At 41.7% G+C, this 18,708-nt stretch overlaps 1 protein-coding gene and 1 pseudogene across 3 annotated transcripts; one reads left to right on the top strand and one right to left on the bottom strand.

Annotated features, from left to right (window-relative positions):
• Nucleotides 1–3,078: 3,078 nt before the first annotated feature.
• Nucleotides 3,079–11,379, top strand: LOC133884353 (protein MEI2-like 3). Of its 3 annotated transcripts, none has more exons than XM_062323731.1 (15): nucleotides 3,079–3,354; nucleotides 4,688–4,876; nucleotides 4,963–5,008; nucleotides 5,778–6,101; nucleotides 6,238–6,632; nucleotides 6,739–6,897; nucleotides 7,759–7,869; nucleotides 7,945–8,096; nucleotides 8,620–8,699; nucleotides 8,793–9,164; nucleotides 9,435–10,029; nucleotides 10,131–10,215; nucleotides 10,305–10,373; nucleotides 10,488–10,667; nucleotides 10,800–11,379. In XM_062323731.1, exons 2-15 carry the CDS (start codon nucleotides 4,781–4,783, stop codon nucleotides 10,902–10,904), a joined length of 2,769 nt encoding a protein of 922 aa, XP_062179715.1. In that variant the 5' UTR covers nucleotides 3,079–3,354; nucleotides 4,688–4,780; the 3' UTR covers nucleotides 10,905–11,379. The 3 variants fall into 3 exon arrangements, with proteins under 3 accessions (XP_062179715.1, XP_062179713.1, XP_062179714.1); XM_062323729.1 differs by having other exon boundaries at nucleotides 3,080–3,354; nucleotides 7,753–7,869; XM_062323730.1 differs by lacking the exon at nucleotides 3,079–3,354 and adding an exon at nucleotides 3,551–4,065 and having other exon boundaries at nucleotides 7,753–7,869.
• Nucleotides 11,380–11,545: 166 nt separating this feature from the next.
• On the bottom strand, nucleotides 11,546–17,886 carry LOC133884354 (E3 ubiquitin-protein ligase ORTHRUS 2-like; annotated as a pseudogene).
• Nucleotides 17,887–18,708: the final 822 nt, after the last annotated feature.

Genomic DNA, 18,708 nt, shown 5'->3' with positions numbered 1-18,708 from the left:
AGTATCCTCCGCCCTTCTCTTCGAACCCTAACCCTTTCTCTCATGCTATGTATTGCCTTTTTATTTCCATGGTGGATCCATTTTAGATTCTTCGGTGCTTTTTTGCTATGACCTCTTCGTGTAGATATCTATTGGAGTAGATCTGTTTTTTAATATATGGTTTGGCTAGATCCGCTTTGTTTGTTGATGCATGTTGTAGGCTAAGGTTGTATTGCTTGCGGTGTTCCATATGAGTTTTCTTATAGAAACTGCTCCAATATTTATCCCTAGAACATGGTTTATGATGTAGATTAGCACTGGGTGGTGCATCTGATGGTGTCACAGTTGTGTCATTTTCATGTTGAAGTAACTTGTACAGTATAAGCACCACTAGTTTAACTAATTTATATGCATTCATTTTTTTATCTGGAAAATGGATCTTGCTACTAGACAGCGTCGGCTGATTGTAAGGGATGCTGCTCTTGTTGTTATAGTCACTGTCTGACTTTTTGTTAGGTTTACACATTTCCTTACTCGTCCTTCTGTGACATATGGCCCTATGCTAGAGAGAGACCAAGAAACGCAGGCTAACCAGAGATTAATCTACCATTCCAATGACACCTAGTGTGTGGACCTACTAAGGATGAAAAGGGCTCCCTTCTTCTAGCTTTGTGACCTTTTCCATAGTAGGGGTTTGTTGAGGGATAGCATCAATAACATCATTGAGAAGCAAGTGGCAATGTTTCTCTATATTGTAGGTCACGACCGAAGGTTCAGATGTATCAACTTGACCTTTAGGTCAACTGAAACTATTAGTAGGTATGTTTTAGAGTGGTGTTGTATGATGTTGGTGAACTCAGAGATGAGATGATAGTGCCTCTACCATCCTCTATTCCACCAAAAATTCAGAACAGTCGCAGATGGAATCCATATTTCAAGGTTAGACTATGTCACTTGATGTACTTCAATTATTGAACCAACAATTGAAGTGTACACATATATTGACATGTTCATTGGACTTGTAGGATTGTATAGGTGCAATCGATGAAACACATGTCTTAGCTAGGGTTCCAAGACCTTCAAAACTGCTTTTTTTTAAGGAAGCACAATACAACACAAAATGTGCTAGCTGTTGTAAACTCAAAAGCTTCACATTTTCTTGTACCACTTGCCTTCACTTCTTCATATCTACCATCACAAAGAACAACAAGACCATTATCACCCTAACCATGCAGAACACCAGCATCCATGCCTTCTTCTTGTCCTCGCTCTCAGCTCTCATACTGCTCTCATACATGAAGCACACATTATTAGCCAATAGCTTTGTCCTTAGCATCTCCTCCTCCTCATTCTTCAGCTCAGCCTCCTTTGCTTCCTTTTCCTCAATTGCATTATTCCTCATCGCGATGGCAACATTTAGGTTTCCAGCAACTCGATCTCTAGCTTTCCTAAACTTGTCAATGATGTCTCAGAAGTGACAGAAGTTCTTCTATGCCCTTTCGTTCCATTCCTCATCACACTATTGAAGGAAGTGTCATTGCTCTTTATCTTCTTGCTGGTAACAAGAGTAATCATATAAATGAAGTATAAATTGCGCAACTAAACATCAAATGCAAAATTCTTAACCTCAAGCAGTCATCCGATGAATCTACGGTCGGTGCGCTTCCCTTCCCAGCATACTTTCCTCCGTGGATGTAGGTTATGGTGACATCACAGCCCAGTGCACCGATTGATTCTGCCATAATCTGATTCCTCCAAGCTCTGGGATGCTCAGGCACAGAATCTGGCTACAATAACAACAAACCCTAAGATCAATATCCAAATTGCGCACCCATTCTAATTTGATTCAATTACATACAAGTCGATTAACCATAAATGACCCACAAATCGATTAACCCTAAGTGAACACACAAATTGATCCTAACATTAGGGTTTAGGGTTGCAACTCACCGGTGCAATGGGTGACCTCTCTGTGCTTGCCTCATCCGATGTTGAAGATCTTCAACAGCCACAGTTGGTATCCTCCATGAGCGCGATTAGTCACCACCCGGTGTTGCTTTCATCGAAGCTCGCGGAGCTACCTCGTGCGCCACCAAATGCCTCGAAGCTTAGGGATCTTCCATGACCACGACCGTGACCCTTCCCCACCACGATCCGCTTCCCCAGCATCTCTCTGGTGGCCTCGTGTGACAGGATTCACTGGTGACTAGATGTCAATGAGTGGGGAACGAACGAGAGGGGGAAGCGAGTGCAAATGAAGACGGCCGATACATGGTAAGGTTTCAAGGGCTATGGTTAAATGGTCATGATGTGCCAGTGTGCTCACCATTTTCTCAAGTCGATGAACAGATGTAGCCCAAACCAGCCTACCAAACACTGATAATTACGCGCAATAATGCAAACCCAACACGGAACCAGTGTGCAAAGCATTGCACAAGCCTGGGTTAGGCCGGCCTGGCTTAGCTATAAAGCTGACTATATCTAGCTTCTAACTCACCCAACCAATCACACCCTAATTTTTATATTCCCTATCTATATATTTTGAAAGATATTAATACTCATAGATTCAAAAGGTTTGACCGAAAGCTTATACAAAACATCCAATCTAGCATTAGGCAGATGCCATTCCCGAATATGATGCGACTTTCTTTTCACTCACAATTTCATGCAGGACTACAGGATTTTCTATATATCACTAGCTAGCTCCATTATACTCCTAGTTATGCTGCTGCTGCTGGGCACCATTAATTATATTAGTGTTCACAGAAAAAAAACAAAATATACATTGTGGTTGCTTCTTTGTGCAAGAGTACATAGGATCGATTCGATGTGGACAGATATCTCGTGAAGAAATTCTTCAATTCCTTTTCTATCTATCTTCACAAACATATATACTGTAGTATAATATCCTCTTGGTTTATAGTACTACTCTACTAGCACTTCTCTATTGTAGATCCAATTCCCTTGGACAGTGACAGAAAGGATTTCACAACAAGAAAGGATCCCGGAAAAATACAGTACTGTACTATATAGCAGCAAAAAGAATAATAATCTAAGTAAATTAAACGAAAACAAGGAAGATGAAATAAAGTGATGTCTGCTCTGCTCTGCTCTGCTCGCGGAGCACTATTCAATATTCATTCGTTTCTCTTCCTTCCTCCTGCTTCGTGTCTTCCTCCTCCATCAGTATTGTTCTGTTCCCTTCTCTCTCTCGTAAAACACAGGAGGAAAAAGGCCGGCCTTCTTCTCCTCCTCCTTGGACTCCGGCCGGCGAGCCACCTCACGCCGGCCTAAGTGAAGCAAGCGGCGAGAGGGAAAGAAAGAAAGAAAGAAAGAAAGAAAGAATGGAAGCAGCAGCTAGCGTAAAGCTATAAGGTAATGGCATACATCTATGCATTTCGAATCGAAGCGATTGTTACTGCTGCCTCATTTGCATCTCTCTCAGTGGTTGTCTGCATGCGTGTGTGGCTGACTAAGATTCATTCCATTCCATTACTAAGCAAGTAAGTGATTTACTCCTCCTACAATCAATCCTACATGGAGATGGAGATGGAGATGGAGATGGAGTGGAGTGGAGTGGAGTGGAGTGGAGTAGTAGTTATCTGCGTTGCTGCTGCCTAGCACCAAGGTTTCTTTTTTCTTCGGCTTGGCTTGCTTGCAGTGCGGGAGAAGGCGTGTCGCCGTGGCCAGGGGAAATCTATCTGCTTTGTTTTGCTTGAGGAGTTTTGGAATCGCGTAGGCGTGGTGCTTAGCTTATCCTCCTCCCTCCATTTCCCCATCTCCATCTCCATTCTCCAAGACTCCAATCCATCGCTGGCTGCCTTACGCCACAGGAAGAAGCAACCCACCAGCAAGCCTTCCCCTTGCCTCCATTTCTTTGCTTCTTCTCCACCTTATACATGCGATGTGATTCATCCATCCCTGCGACTGCGAGCGATCCCATATAAGCTGCTCATCACGCATTAATCCAATCCAATCAGAGGGTAGGGAGCGACCTCAGCACGCATTAATCCAAGCAGCAAACCAAGCACTTGCACAACAAGAGAGACATAGGTCTTTTTCTACTTGTGCTCCTCCTCCTCCTCGGTTAGTTTTTCCTTCCTCCTGCTACTTCTCTTTTGCTTTTGCTTGGGTTCCCTGCGGAAATGCTACATTGCTGCCTTCCCATTTGGGAATCCTTCTTCTGCTGTGGATGCACATACAACAAGGAAAAGACAAAGAGGAAAATTTTGTTTTGCTCATCAATTTAAAGCTGTTTCTATCAGAATTGCCTTTTCCCCAATAAATTTTGGTTCCATTCGGACGGTTCCCCATTAGCTTATTAAGGACTTTCATAGTTACTTGCCTTAATTTTGCCCTTCCCATTAGCTTAATTTTGCTTCAGAGTTAGGGCCTCTTTGGTTGGAACCCAAACATTGCCACAGTTTGCGCAAATCCCTCAAGATACAAGACTGGTGTAATCTATCCTTGTACCGTAGGCTAGCATCTCAATAGTGAACTCGCTCCCCATTACTACCTTTCTTGATTTCTATGCATTGAGAAAAAACCAGGAGGCGTTGTACATTTCTCCACCCCCTAGAAGCATCTGAAAGAAACTTGCAGTTGTTCAAAGTTCAAACAGTGTAGGGCTTGGGAGCTAAAATAGTTGCTCATATAGATCCTTTCTCTTTGTTTCTTTCAATCTTATCCTTCGATATTTCTTAAGCAGGCAATTAATGAGAGGGGCCATCACCTCGAGAGGTTGAGGTGAAGAAACTACAGAAGCAAAAGAAAGTGAGTCAAGACAAAACTTCCTTCACCTATGGTGATAGCATCTGGAGTCATAGACAGGAGGGCGTTTGGTCCACTGTCAGAGTCATCATCTTCCTTCTTCTCTGAGGATCTCGTCCCTGCTGAGGTTAACAATGAAAAGCTTAACCTTGATTTTTTTTGACAATTCAAAATGATATTGCTTACATGATTTCCTTTCCATGATTTATGCAGAGACAAGTTGGATTTTGGAAATCAGAGTCAATGGTCGATCAGAAAGGTGTGGATCATGCTTGATTTGAAAATTTGTGATTACTATTTCATGATTCTTGCTTCTTGCATGATGGAACCTGTCAGTTAGGTGTTCTATATTTCAATACATCGTTACAAAATGTATGAGTTCTTTTTAATACTCACTGTTGGTAGTTAGCGGAGTTATTGCAGGTTCAATAAAATCTCCTAAAAAGATGCATAGCTAACTTGCCTTGTCCAACTCATGCTTCAGAGAACAACTCATAAACTCATGCTTCATGTTTTATAGTGTGGATATTCTGGTTGCTTGTTGTTCTGGTCAACTCTTGCCTGTTCTTTGCAGCTAATTTTATTTTCGAGGACGTGCCTGAGCAGGTTTTTCATTAAGAAGTTTGCAGCTAATTTTAACGAACTAAAACAGAAAGTTGGGCTGCTGCATCAATTTAGCTCAGACTGTTTCTTGCCAAGGAGTACCCGTCTGGACTAGATGCCACCTAGGTTGCCTAATTGATTACCATCCAATTTTTAGTAAGCATTTTGGACGTTTCGTAGACAAAGGTATCTCTGGCACAATTGGGCAAGAGAATCAGCAGGAACTTTCTTACGCTAGAATGTTTATAGAGTTTTTGCTGAAGACAGTTAGGTAGGAATTAGTTGGAAGGTTAAGTAAGCGCAGTTAGCAATTAAATGCCATTATCAACGTATCATCCAACTAATGTGTTGAAGGTTGTAACATGACAATAGATTGAACAGCTCTTTAGGAACTGAGTGTACTTATTGATGTTCATTAATGTCAGAGAGCAAGTCAATTTTCGCTTCTCCACTTGAAAAGGACCATCCCATGGGAGTAAATCCTGCATGTGGTCTGGAACATCCAGGAGTTCAAGCGTTCAAGGGCCAATTGGACGTGCTTAACCTCAGTAATTTGATGGGGCAAGAAGAAAATGCTTCAAGATTACCATCAATTTCTTGGGGTGATATCCTCAGTAGCTCCAGATCCAGGCTTGGCTTGTCTACAAGAGAGACAGCTTTTGTTGAACCAACTAGTGCTGATCAACGTGTGCATGGTTATGGAAATGGCCCTTCATCCAGCTCCTTCTCTGAAGTGTTCAGTAGCAAATGTGAGTTACATTCCTTTTTTTAATAAACTTAGTTGTATTACTACTCGTATTATTCAGCCAAAATACTGTATAAGTAGTTCCTTTTTTACCTTGATGTTGACGATGTTTTGTTTGTCTTGCCTTCATGTTTCTGCAGCGAGATTGATGGCAAGTGGTGTTCTTGGTCAATCTGTTGATGCAAATAACTCCAGCTGTGATGGAGATGAACCTCTAAGGTCCATGAAAGAAATTGAAGCTCAAACTATTGGAGACCTCCTTCCCGATGATGATGATTTAATATCGGGCATTATTGATGGCTTTGAATACACTGACTTGTCTAACCAGGATGATCCTGATGAAGACATATTCTGCACTGGAGGAGGAATGGAGTTAGAGAATGATGATTCAAGCAATGGTGACAGATTTCATGACGGATCCTTCAAGAGTCAACTTTCTGGGGAACACTCTATCAATAAACACCCTTCCAGAGCTCTTACTATTAAAAATATTAACACAAGCATTGAGGATTCTGAGCTACAGGTTCTATTTCAGGTTTCAACAACACTTCCCTTGTTCCTTCTTCATATTTCATTTCACTTTAGTAAATACTGTTCTTTCAGACACACATATATAATATATCTTTCATCTGGACCTTCAGCAATATGGTGACGTACAGACACTTTACACCTCCTGCAAGAACCATGGATTTGTTACAGTGTCTTACTATGACATACGAGCTGCCAAGAATGCAATGAGAGCACTGCATAAGAAACCTCTGGGGCTATTGAACCTTGATGTACAATTTTCCATTCCTAAGGTAAGCACATTATCAGTTTTGTTGATGTGGACATGTTTTCATAACCTGTCCCTTATTCAATCTCTGAAATTAGTTTGCCAGTATGCAAGAATATGTTTCTTGTATTAATCGGAAAAAAAAAAGTTATGCTATGTCCTGAAAGGTAGCATGAGCAATTGTGCATTACACACTTGTCACCCGGTAAAAACTTCTGCCAATAAATAGCAAATAACAACTTAATGTATCCCATCTCGGGTTTGGACCACAGAAAGGCGTGCATTTCTTAGTATCATGTTTCGGCAATTTGCATGACATGCCTTTATGTCTCTTTCAGCTCTAGTTTTCAAAAAAATTAAATGTCTACAACAATGACTCAATAAGTAATGAGCACCCAGTTCAGAATCCACTTCAGTTCTTACACTAAGATGAACCTTGTACCTTGGTAAGACGATGGTCCCATATCGCACAACAAGATAATAGGTGGAACCTAGGATGTGCCCATGCCTGTATCTAACCACCATAGCTTATTCTGCAACGGTTATCACAAAAAAATGAGTATATCTCAATGTCCTCCATTCCAATATGCTTTGTCTTTTTTTTCTGAACTAAACTGTTTGCATGTTTCTGTATCTGGTTCTAGAACTCAGTCACATCTAGGAAACTAGAAGTATTTGTCACCATGGCTTATTTGTCAGATAGATACAAGCATACTTGATATGGCATTTGTGTTTAAAGTATCTTGATATGGCATCATGCTAGAGTTTTTTGTTTCCTGAAGTCTTGTTCACTTCACTTAATGACTACCTTAACGATTTGCTTTAACGATGCAAATCTATGCAAATTCGTTGATGCCATCATTGTGTGCTACTTTACTAGGAACAGGTTCCAAACAAAGATCTCAATAACGGAATACTGGCGGTATCCATCATTGACTCTTCCACCTCCAACGATGAGCTTCTCCAAATACTTAGTGTTTATGGTGATGTCAAGGAGGTAATATTATTCCTAAACTTGCTTAACAAAATTCAAGTTTCAAACTTTTTTGACCATTCTTTTTGTTGGTTATAGATTTGCAGGGATCCTACAAGCTGCAATAAGAAATTTGTGGAGTTCTATGATGTTAGAGCAGCAGAGGCAGCGCTGAATGACCTTAATAAGGGTGATATGTCATGCCCAAAAATCAAGGTTGAGCTTAGTCATCCTGGAGGAGCAAAATCCTGGTAATTAGCTTGGCTGTTTTTTATTTACCCCATTTTGGTATTATCTTGTAGTATGAGCACTGTATATTGTTCTTTTTCTTCATAAGGACTAATTGCCTTGTCATACTTGCGCTTTCTATTGTTATCTTTCTTCATACTGCACTAATATATGCTTGGAAGTTTTCCAAGACACTGGAAGTAATCTTAGGCAATGGGACAAAGAACAAATTAATGCTGCATGTACTCATAGGTGCAAGGAAAACATATGCTACTTCACATTTTTCACAGATTCTTGTAGCCTTTGTGGGTGCTGACTCAGTCAATGTACTTATTGGGCTGTCTATTCTTCCTTCCATCCATGGTAACCGGAAATCAACTAGTATGAATCATTCTAACTTTTTGTTTGCATGAAAACAAAACCAATTGTCAATGCAACTATAACTTTTGTCATTCTCATGTTATGTGCTAGGGCAGTCGTACTATATTGCCACCTAACCCTATCAGTTTGTGCGGTGAAGTAACATGTTTGCTCTGTATTCAACAGCTTCACACAGCAATGTTCTGGAGAATGGGAGCAGGACACTGAACCTCACCAGCTTAAGAACTCTGCACCTGGGATCATTGGTATATATTTGAGTTGTAGCCATTTTTAACATTGTACACTTCCTGCTATTTATACATTTTGAGCTTGGACTTATCTTTCCACATGTCAAACAGGAAAGTTGGGGCCTAAAAGTTGGGAGCATGGCTCTCTACATAATTTATATTCTCCGGTTAGGCAGCAATTCTCTATGAATGGTCCTCAAAATTTATCGTCACCTATCAGAATCGAATCTACACGTCAGCACAGTAACCAAGCCACCCTTTGTGTACCTAGCGGGTCGCTTGGTCAAGGCAACTTTGGGTGTGGACTGCAAGCCTTCCACCCACACTCACTGCCAGAGTATCATAACGGTATTTGCAATAGCTCTAAGTCCATGGCATCAAGTGCCAGGAATGCTAGCTTCAGATTAACTGAAGGAGTAGATTATAATAATCGTAAGGTCGGCTCCAGTGACCTTCATGGTCATTCCTCTGACCAAAACGAAGGTAGACCTTCTCTTCTCAAACTGCCCGCCATTTTGTCTTTCCAAAATTGTTTAATTGTTTGAACTATTTAGCATGAAAATCACTGCTCTTTATAGGGATTGCAGTTTTATAATTGTACATTTTTATTCACCAGAATATTATGTTACACTTATGTACTTTTGCAAGGCTCGGTTATATGGATAGAAATATGTTGACTTATTAGCCGATGTGATACTTCGAGGGGGTTTTCTTTTGTATGTTTCAAAGCTCATCAGCACATTTTTTTTTCAGAATTTGGGGTTTCTGGAATTGGAAGTTGCCCACTTCATGGACATCATTACACCTGGAATAACCCAAATGGTTTTCCTCAAAGCCCCTCTGCTCCAATGTCGTGGTCGAACTTTCAGCAACCGATGCAAATGCATGGTTACGCTGCTGTGCCACCGCATATGCTGAACACTGGTGCTCATCCTATGGACCAACATCACTTGGGTTCAGCTCCAAATAATGTAGGTGGTTTTGTAAATGTGCACTCCTTTCATCCAGGATCTCTTGAGAATGTAGGGTTTCCTGGCAGTCCTCAACTGTATCCATCAGATCTCTCTGTATTTGCACCTACCCGAGGAAATTACAGGGAGACCATGTTCTCCCCTGTAAGTGCTGGATTTCCATCACTTCAGCAAATTTTTCATGCAACCAGTGGAAGGAATCCTATGATCCGTGTTTCCACTTCATATGATGCCACTAATGATCGGATCAGGAGCCGCAGGCATGATGGAAACGCTGTCCAGTCTGAAAACAAGAAGCAATTTGAGCTTGACATTGACCGCATAACAAAGGGTGAAGACTTGCGCACCACACTGATGATAAAAAACATTCCTAACAAGTACGTTTACACCTTGTGCCAATTTTTTTATTGCACATTACTCAGGCTAGTGTATCTTATTGGCCTTTTTTTTCTTGACTCACACTTGATGCTATCGACAGGTACAATTGTAAGCTGCTTTTGGCTGTCATTGATGAGAATCACCGAGGAACCTATGATTTCATCTACCTTCCAATTGATTTTAAGGTCTACTATTCTATTTTTCTCTTAGTACGAAGGCTGGAACTTGCATAAAATTCCTAGGGTCTAACTGTTGCAATGTTTGCTTTCCACAGAACAAGTGTAATGTGGGCTATGCTTTCATCAATATGACTGATCCGCAGCACATAATTCCTTTTTACAAGGTATATGGCTATATGTCCATGCCTTACTAGATTATGTATATTTAGTTTACTCTGCCTCGCCGTTTCCAATTGAATATATGTTGATAAGTAATTGGACTTGATACTTTTCTGCAGACATTTAATGGCAAGAAATGGGAAAAGTTCAATAGCGAGAAAGTGGCGTCACTTGCGTACGCCAGGATCCAGGGGAGGAGTGCTTTGATTGCCCATTTCCAGAATTCTAGCCTGATGAATGAAGAGAAATGGTGCCGCCCCATCCTTTTCCACAAAGATGGTCCAAATGCAGGGGATCAGGTATGAGTTATTATGCTGCCATTGTCATTACGGTAAACCTATTGATTATTAGTTGTACAAACTATACTGAGTTCATGAGTTCCACATGACGCTGTGAAATGACTGGCGTGGGGTTTTACAAATCCTTATCAGGAGCCTTTCCCTGTGGGGAACAATGTCCGGTCTCGGTCTGGGAGAAACAGGCCACTCACTAGCTCCGACACTAAAGACGGAAGTCCATCAACCTCACCTAACTAAGAAGCTCTAGCAGCCGAGCCAACTCAACTTGGGACAGCTTGGAGCAAAGGTAACCAGTATTTGGTCACAAACTGGAGGCCGAAGAACCAGTAATAAATCATTCCCAGTTTTGCTTCTTTTTTTCCTCGTCAGCAAGGTTGTAACTTGTGAGTGCAATGATTAATGAGAACTCTGCTCTACATGAACCTGCTGAAGATTCACCCTAACATATTCAAGAGACCCTCGGTTTTGCCCTATCAAACAATATATCGACGGCTACAAAGTATGGCGAAGAGCAAGCAGGTGAAGAGATAGAGGGTGAAATGGAACTTGTACAGTTGAATTCATCAGAGTTGCTAAATGCTAAGCAACTTGAATTGTTTTAGGGTTTATTTTGCTGTGCTAACTTAAACTTCCCCTTGCATTCATGCGGGCATGCCTCGGCTCCATGGGATGATTGCAATATAGTATATATGCAGTGTTCACCTTGCCTTGTGTTTTGGCTATCTTTTGTGCAGTTTCCGCAGTCATGTATGCCTTCTTTGCGTTCTCTGCAATCCGGGAACAAATCTGCAACCTCACAGGAGCACCATCAAAATGGCAGCTTGCCTACCATTATATCAACAATATTGCCCTGAATTTGGAAGTCTCAACCAAGTTCAGAACAGACGAACATAAATCTCCTTTTACCTTTGCAAGTCTAGAAACAGACTGCAATGCATTTAGGGCTAGAAAGACCGCGAAATGCGATGGACGTATGCTCCAGGACACATTCGTCAGCATTTCCAGTGAGCAGGTCGTTTGAACTGATGCAGCAACAAAAAAACACAGCACAGGCATAGACAGAGACATATATATTTATATATTCCAACTGGAGGCAGCAATTGAAAGTCCAACGGAGCTGGTAACTTCAATAGTTTAAGCATCTTCGATAAGCCACCATCCAGGATTCCAGGTATTCCAAATCGTCGGTTTCCCCAAAAGAACTGCACCCATAAATCCCGCTAGAGTAAGCAATCTCCCAAAAGAAAGCAAACCTCCCAGCCTAAATACAACTTGGCCAAAAAAATGGAGCCTTCAACGAGATGTGGCTTTTGCTTCCACGCCATCAGCATCCCAGCTCATCCGCTGCCTCTTTCTACCACCTTCAGCAACCACCATCAGCCCTGGCACGGCTTCTGGTCCTTCTAGCAGGGCTATCATTAGCTTCACTAGCATTTGCACTGCTCCGAGTTACCCTGCGACCGCTGCTCACAATAGGACTACCATCCGCCTCACCACTCTTCCTGGTCTGCTTGACAGGAGTGCCAAACACAGCAATCTCTTAAACGCCAGCACTGGTCTTCATCCTTTTAGCGCCACTTGTGACAATCTCAGCGTCACCCTTGCGCTTCTGAGGCTGCTGGCTTTCTTTGTGTTCAACCTCCTTGGAACCCTTCTTGATATGTTTCACAGCGTCTTCTTCAACTAGCAGATCCACCACTTCAATTGCACTCGTCTTGATCTTCTTATCACCTTTGCCTTTCTCAGCATCTCCTTTGTGCCTTTTAGGCTGCTGACCTTCCTCCTTAATTTCGACCACAATCTTGACAGAACCATCAGCATTAACATCTGAATCGTCATCAGTCTTCCTATCCTCAGCACTATCTTGCTCTTCCTCATTCAAGCTGCTATCATCCTCTTCCTTTGCCAAAGCACCATCATTCTCCTCCGAGTCACCATCACCAGATTCCTCAGCGTCGTTACTGCTGTCTGGAGCCACCTTGGAGTCTTCGTCAACAGCCTTCCGTTGCAAAGACTCGATCAAATCCATCATTTCTCGGTTGATCTGAAAGAAAAATATCACCAGACATGTCAGCAACTCTACTACAAGCCGTATCATGCTTCAACAAACTAATATTTAATCGTACCTGTGGATTCTCTAGGAAGTCACAGATATCAGTTGGGCAGGATGGGCACTTCTTCACAATCTTCTGTGCCCTTAGAGTCCGACCACCATGGCTTCTTTCCCTCATAGAGGACTGGCTATCATATGCCCCAAGCAAACAAGTCTTGCAAAAGTTATGAGCACATGTAGTAGTAAGTGGTTCTTTAATCACTTTCCGGCAGATAGAACAACCAAACTCTGCAGGGCAGGACCAGGCAACATAAACAATTCTCAGAGAATGATTGCAACAACTTTCAGTTCTTTCAAGCCATGAACACAAAATTACAAAAGGCACTAAAAATAAATCGAACAGAAGAGCAAAGAACCTTTCAGCAGCCTTTCAGCCACAGACATATGAGCACGCTTTGCTACTCTCCGGACTTGCTTGTCAGTCTCAGGATCCCCAGTGAGAACAGGCTTCCTGCTGATTGGCGGAGGCACCATCCATTTCCAACATTCTTTCTCCTATAACAATGAATATAAACCAGTCAAAATGCAGTTCAGTAATATTGCAAGAAGAAGAAACAGATGTACATACATCATAGGCCCATGAAGGACGCCCTTTCCTCTCTGTTATATCGATTGCACCTTGTAGCTCCTTAATCTTGGGCAATGGCCTTGGACGGTCACCATGATCATCACTGAAAACCAAAGAATATGATGTCAACATGAACAATGCCCCGTTTTCTTAGAATCTGGTATAGTCTAATAGTAACAAGATAAACGGTAAGTATTTTATCAAACCTGGTCCAAGGAGCTGGTTCATCGTCACAGCGTACAAAGAGATACCTGCAGACCTTGAACTTACCCTATGGCAAAAGATAGAAGAGTATAAAATACCTTACCATATATTTATTCAATTTTTTCACTGATAAGCAACTGCATGATATAAAAGTATGAAGATACATCTGAAATCTGTATCCATGAGAAAGAAATTACCTGAATACCAATCTTCCTCCAACATTTCTCTATTCTGTAAATTCCATCATACCTCACACCAGATTCAGGAGCATACGACGGACGCTTCTCTTTATGGGACCTATTAAGAGAATGTAGTGAGACAAAAGGCCAAAGATAAGAGGATGTGAAGTACTATATAACGTAACAATAGCAAATAATCTCAATATTTAACAATTCAGGAAACAGATAGAGGAAAGACAACAATAGAAGGAAGATCATGATCGTTAGCATTGTTGGGCTACAATATGGCCCTATAATCATATCTCAATGTCAAGAGAAGCAACGATATGTAAACTACAGCAGCAGATCAGTGCATAATCTACTTGAACAACATTGCAGTTTCAAGAGTAAGCATGGCAAAAAGAACATACCGCACAACCCTGACAGGGTAACCCCTCAAGCAACTAATACGCAAAGCAGCATTCAGCTTCTCAAATTTCTGATCAGAGGATTGCTCCTTGTTGGTTCGCTTGTTCCCGCTTAGATCTCTCCCTCCACTGCATCAGTAGATATTATTTTACAGATATTTCAATAAAGTGAACATATCCTGGGGAAAAAATAGAAGAATAGCAAGTAGTTAGATTAGTAAACCTTCCGGTATAAAGAAACCACTCCCCATGGTCTTCATCATCTTCGTACCCTCCTGAGAGTGCTACTGACTGAGCACCATATGATGACTGGCCAGCAATACCAGCCACATGGGGAAAATGAGCACCCCATTACCTGCACTCAAGTCGGTCTTTCCATGTTTCTCCAACTCAAACGCCAGTATTCCTTTTGGGGTCATTTTCTGCTAGAATAGGGCCAAAATGATCTGGTGCAATAGTCACAAAGATCTGGCCACTTGAAGCATTCGCCTTTCCAGCCCGCTTAGCCCTCTCAGTTGTAAATGCCTTGTCAGGTCTATCATCATTTTGTATATAATGATATGGAGCTGCTGAGCCAGCTGAGTTAGCATTCTTTGAAATCTTGGCCATCCGGATAGCTTCAACTAATGCAGAGTTAATTCTTGGCTGCTAAGCTATTTTGGCTGGGATCTGTGCCCGACATTTCCCACACGTCCTTTTTCCATTCTGAATCCATTTTTGGAAGCATTTCAAGCAGAAGCTATGGCCACATGGTGTCTGCAAAAGACAAAAGCATGAAGTGATTAGAAACAGCACGTAAAAAATGTTCAATGGATGGTACAAAAAAGGTAGCAGGGATACTATGATTATCCTAAGTAAAATTTACTTATGTTTATCATAAGTAAATTATATAAAATAAGAAAATATATAGAACACAGCATCCAATAACTCTCAAAGCATAAAAAGTTAAAAACACAGAAGAAGTAGTGCTGCTGTTGCATCAAACCAGAAGAACACATAGCAGAAGTTACGCCACAACTAAAAGTTGCAAGCAAAAAGAAGAATGAACATGTCCTCCAGCAGCATTCCATTATATTAGCTCATCATGCCAATGAACCACAGAATTCAGCTCCTAGACTACATCACAACTAAAAATTTGACTCTAATGGAGTTTTACACATCGTCAGCCATACAGTTTGGTTGAGATATTTTGTATTTCTGTGGATGCATACCACATGTGCTGATTACTACAATGCTAAGTGTATCTACAAAATTGGAAGTTGTATTTAGTACTGGTTATATGTTATCAAAGCAACAGAACACATGCCTGTTAAACAGTGAGCTGGCAAATCAAAGTCAGTGGCTTGGTTAAGGGAAAAGCAAACCTCATGAATCATTCATTTAACCCAAGAAGGGATCAGTGGAAGTTTCTAACTAAAATAGCACATTGAGTGTCCCACATGTTCCAGTCCAAGTGTCCAACTGAACAAAAGAAGAAACCACTCACCAAGGCTATCCATCAATCATTATGACAAGCTGGATACAAGTAGCAGCAAGCTTGTGCTTAACATCTTTAGGCAAATGATAGGTGATGATAAGGATATTTGGGATGAAGCAAGCTGGTCAAAAGACACGTTGACCTAAAATTTCGGACTCAGCGACCACAAGTATTAAGTATCTATATAGTCACAGCAACAAAATATCAAGGCTTAACCACGAATATTCATTGCAAGTTTTAAGGTGGATCCACAAATATTCTTAAATAAGAGTGAATTTTAAGCTACCTAAAAATGGCATGCCATCTCCCAAAGAGGCTCACAATAAATTACCAATAAAAGAACAACAAAGCGACGGACAGTTTGTTGACTGACGAGCATATTAGCAACTGATTTTTTTATTATTATTTTTATTTTATTTTTTGCTTCTCATGCTAACTTGAAAGTTTGAGTAATGTGAGGCACAATAAATACTTACCAATGAGCGAGCACACTCTATAAACACTATGCAGATACATCCCAATGGTTGCAAACACACTACAAAAGTAGGAGAATGCGGGCCTATTCACTATGGAAAGTTAGCAAACAACGTTGTCCGGTATATAGCTTTCCAAAAGATGGAGAGCCAACCTATTTATGTGATTACAATTGATTGATCATCTACATCTGCATATGGAAGTAACTAGCAACTGAAAATTGTCATGCTCCATACAACTCACAGCATATCATTTATGTCCATATGTGCCCAGAATGAATGGAATAGTTTAGGCAAGCCTAGAAGGTCATAATGAGCAGTATGGCGCTAAAGCACGGTTATTTCCTTCAGCACTGACATCAACCACTCAAAGCACAATTATGGAACTCTAACGCGGGATATAAAAGAAGAAAACAGTTTTAGGATTTACAGAGCTCATTTATGAGGTAAGGATTAGAGATCATCTAGACCAGTCTTTAGTTCATAACCTATGGTATCGAAAATGGCAAAGTATGACATCAGCATATATGTATACCCTAAAGGCAGCATCGCTGCATTTATAGAAACTTCATGTTTGCAATGGACAGCATTAAGAACAAACTGAGACTTCAAATTAAATATCTAACGGCTTTTCTGGAGAAAAGGCTGCGCTGATTTACGAACTCTGTGCATACTACAAAAGGTGGCAACCCAACTACTAAAACAACTCAGTCGCAATGTAGCTTCTTATGCTGTTGTAAATACAAATTTAAAAAACATTAGGAGCTGGAAGGAAGAACCCAGTATTGAAAAAATGCATGGTCATACATAAAATGAAATTAAGGTACGGTTTATCAAAAACGACGCAAGGTCATTGAAGAAATATCGGATTAGAACCACTGACAGTATCCCCTAGCTTCCAAGGCATGGAATTATGTGCAGAATACAAGCAACGTGGAACAATACAAGATGGTAGTAAGATCACAATGACAAATCATATAGCAACACTGCTACCATAAAGAATAAGGATAAAATCGATGACCTTTACAGGGTAGAAAACCTGGAATAGAACAAGCATTGGTATCTGAATCTAAACGAAGAGATGTTAGCGCAAAGTAGAAGAATGCTGAAGATGATGAGATTGGTGGATAACCGCATCCTCATCATGATGCCTAGAGAAATACGGCGCAGTAGGGAGGAGAGGAACACAGATCCATGGCTGGAGTGAATCACAAGCAGACGGATGGAATGCAGGAAGGAACCGATTGATTGGGGACGTGGGATGGACTAATCTAGAAGAGAGAGAGGGTGGGAGGGTTGTGAAACTCACGGTGACGGGTCGGTCGGGCAGCTTCATGCAGAAGACGCAACTGAAGTTTTTGCCGATGATCTCGAGGACATGGTCCTCCCCTGCGTCGTCGTCGTCGTAGGTGGTCGGAGCGGCGCCGGCAAGCAGGGCCTGGCGCCGGCACGCCTTATCGTGGTCGGAGAGGGTTTGGTCTGCCTCGATGGAGCAGATGGCGGCGACGAGATCGCTCCCTGGGGCAGCGGGGGCGGAAGGGGAGAGGTCGCCTTGGCAGTCGGGTCGGGGCAGGTCCAGTGGGCGGCGTGGGAGAAGGCCGGGGGCTTGGAGAGACAGGGGGAGTGCCACGGGGTGGCGCAGGTGGTGCATCGGAGGAGGTCGACCTCGGGCGGGGCGGCGGTGCGGCAGACCAGGCAAACGCCGTCGCCATCGCATGGGAGGTCAGCAGGCATGGTGGCGGAGGGTGAGGGGTGGGGAAGGGTTTGGTGTTGGCTCTAGGCTAGGGTTTAGGGACGGAATGGGTTCAAATTTTTGGCACCAATTCCGAATCATCTTTTCCGTAAGTAAATTTTATTTCACCCGTTTAAAATCTTTAGGCTCAATATAATATGTGTTTTCTGCTTCTCTCTTTTTTACACACTCAGCCATTAGATAAGAGAGAAAATACATAGATAAAGTTATGCGATGATCTTTCATCAGAAGATCTTATAAAATTTCTTTCCCTCTTTCTCTCCCCTCCCCTCGGTTGCTGTTGCGCTGGCCTCGAGGAGAAGAGGGGGTGAGTGGGCCCCACCTCTTCGACCTTCATTCTTGCTTTCCTTTCTCTCTGCTTCTAAGATTTCGTATTCCCTTTCAATAAAAAAAGGGTTTTATATCCGTCCATCGCCATTGTCTAAACTAACTAGAGACAACACCGCTTAGCTAAAGATGTTGTATGTGTGTTCAGCAATGAGGGATCTAACGAGCCTTCCTACTATGATGCATCAGCTAGGGTTAGGTGGTGGCGTAACTTTTCATTGGGAGAGTGGTATTTTTTGCAAAGTAAGATCTTTACTTGTATGAAAATAAAAAATAAAGTCAGTTCCACTACTACATGCTTAAGTTTACGAAATGTCTTTGCTCAACTATCAAACTTATGACAAGAAAAACCAATATCATGCCTTAGTCTGCCTAAGAGTATCTTACCACTACTTAAATTGTGTCTATGGCGTGCGTGCGGAACTAACACATCCAAAGAAAAGTTTGACATACCTTAGCTGTGGCTAGTAATCAAACACCACCCCTTGGTAAGACAGATTGAATAAAGAAAAAGGATCAAACTTACCTATGGAAACTATA

This window comes from Phragmites australis, chromosome 11, assembly GCF_958298935.1.
Source record: "Phragmites australis chromosome 11, lpPhrAust1.1, whole genome shotgun sequence".
Classification (NCBI taxonomy): domain Eukaryota; kingdom Viridiplantae; phylum Streptophyta; class Magnoliopsida; order Poales; family Poaceae; genus Phragmites; species Phragmites australis.
This window is presented reverse-complemented; position numbering and strand designations above follow the sequence as displayed.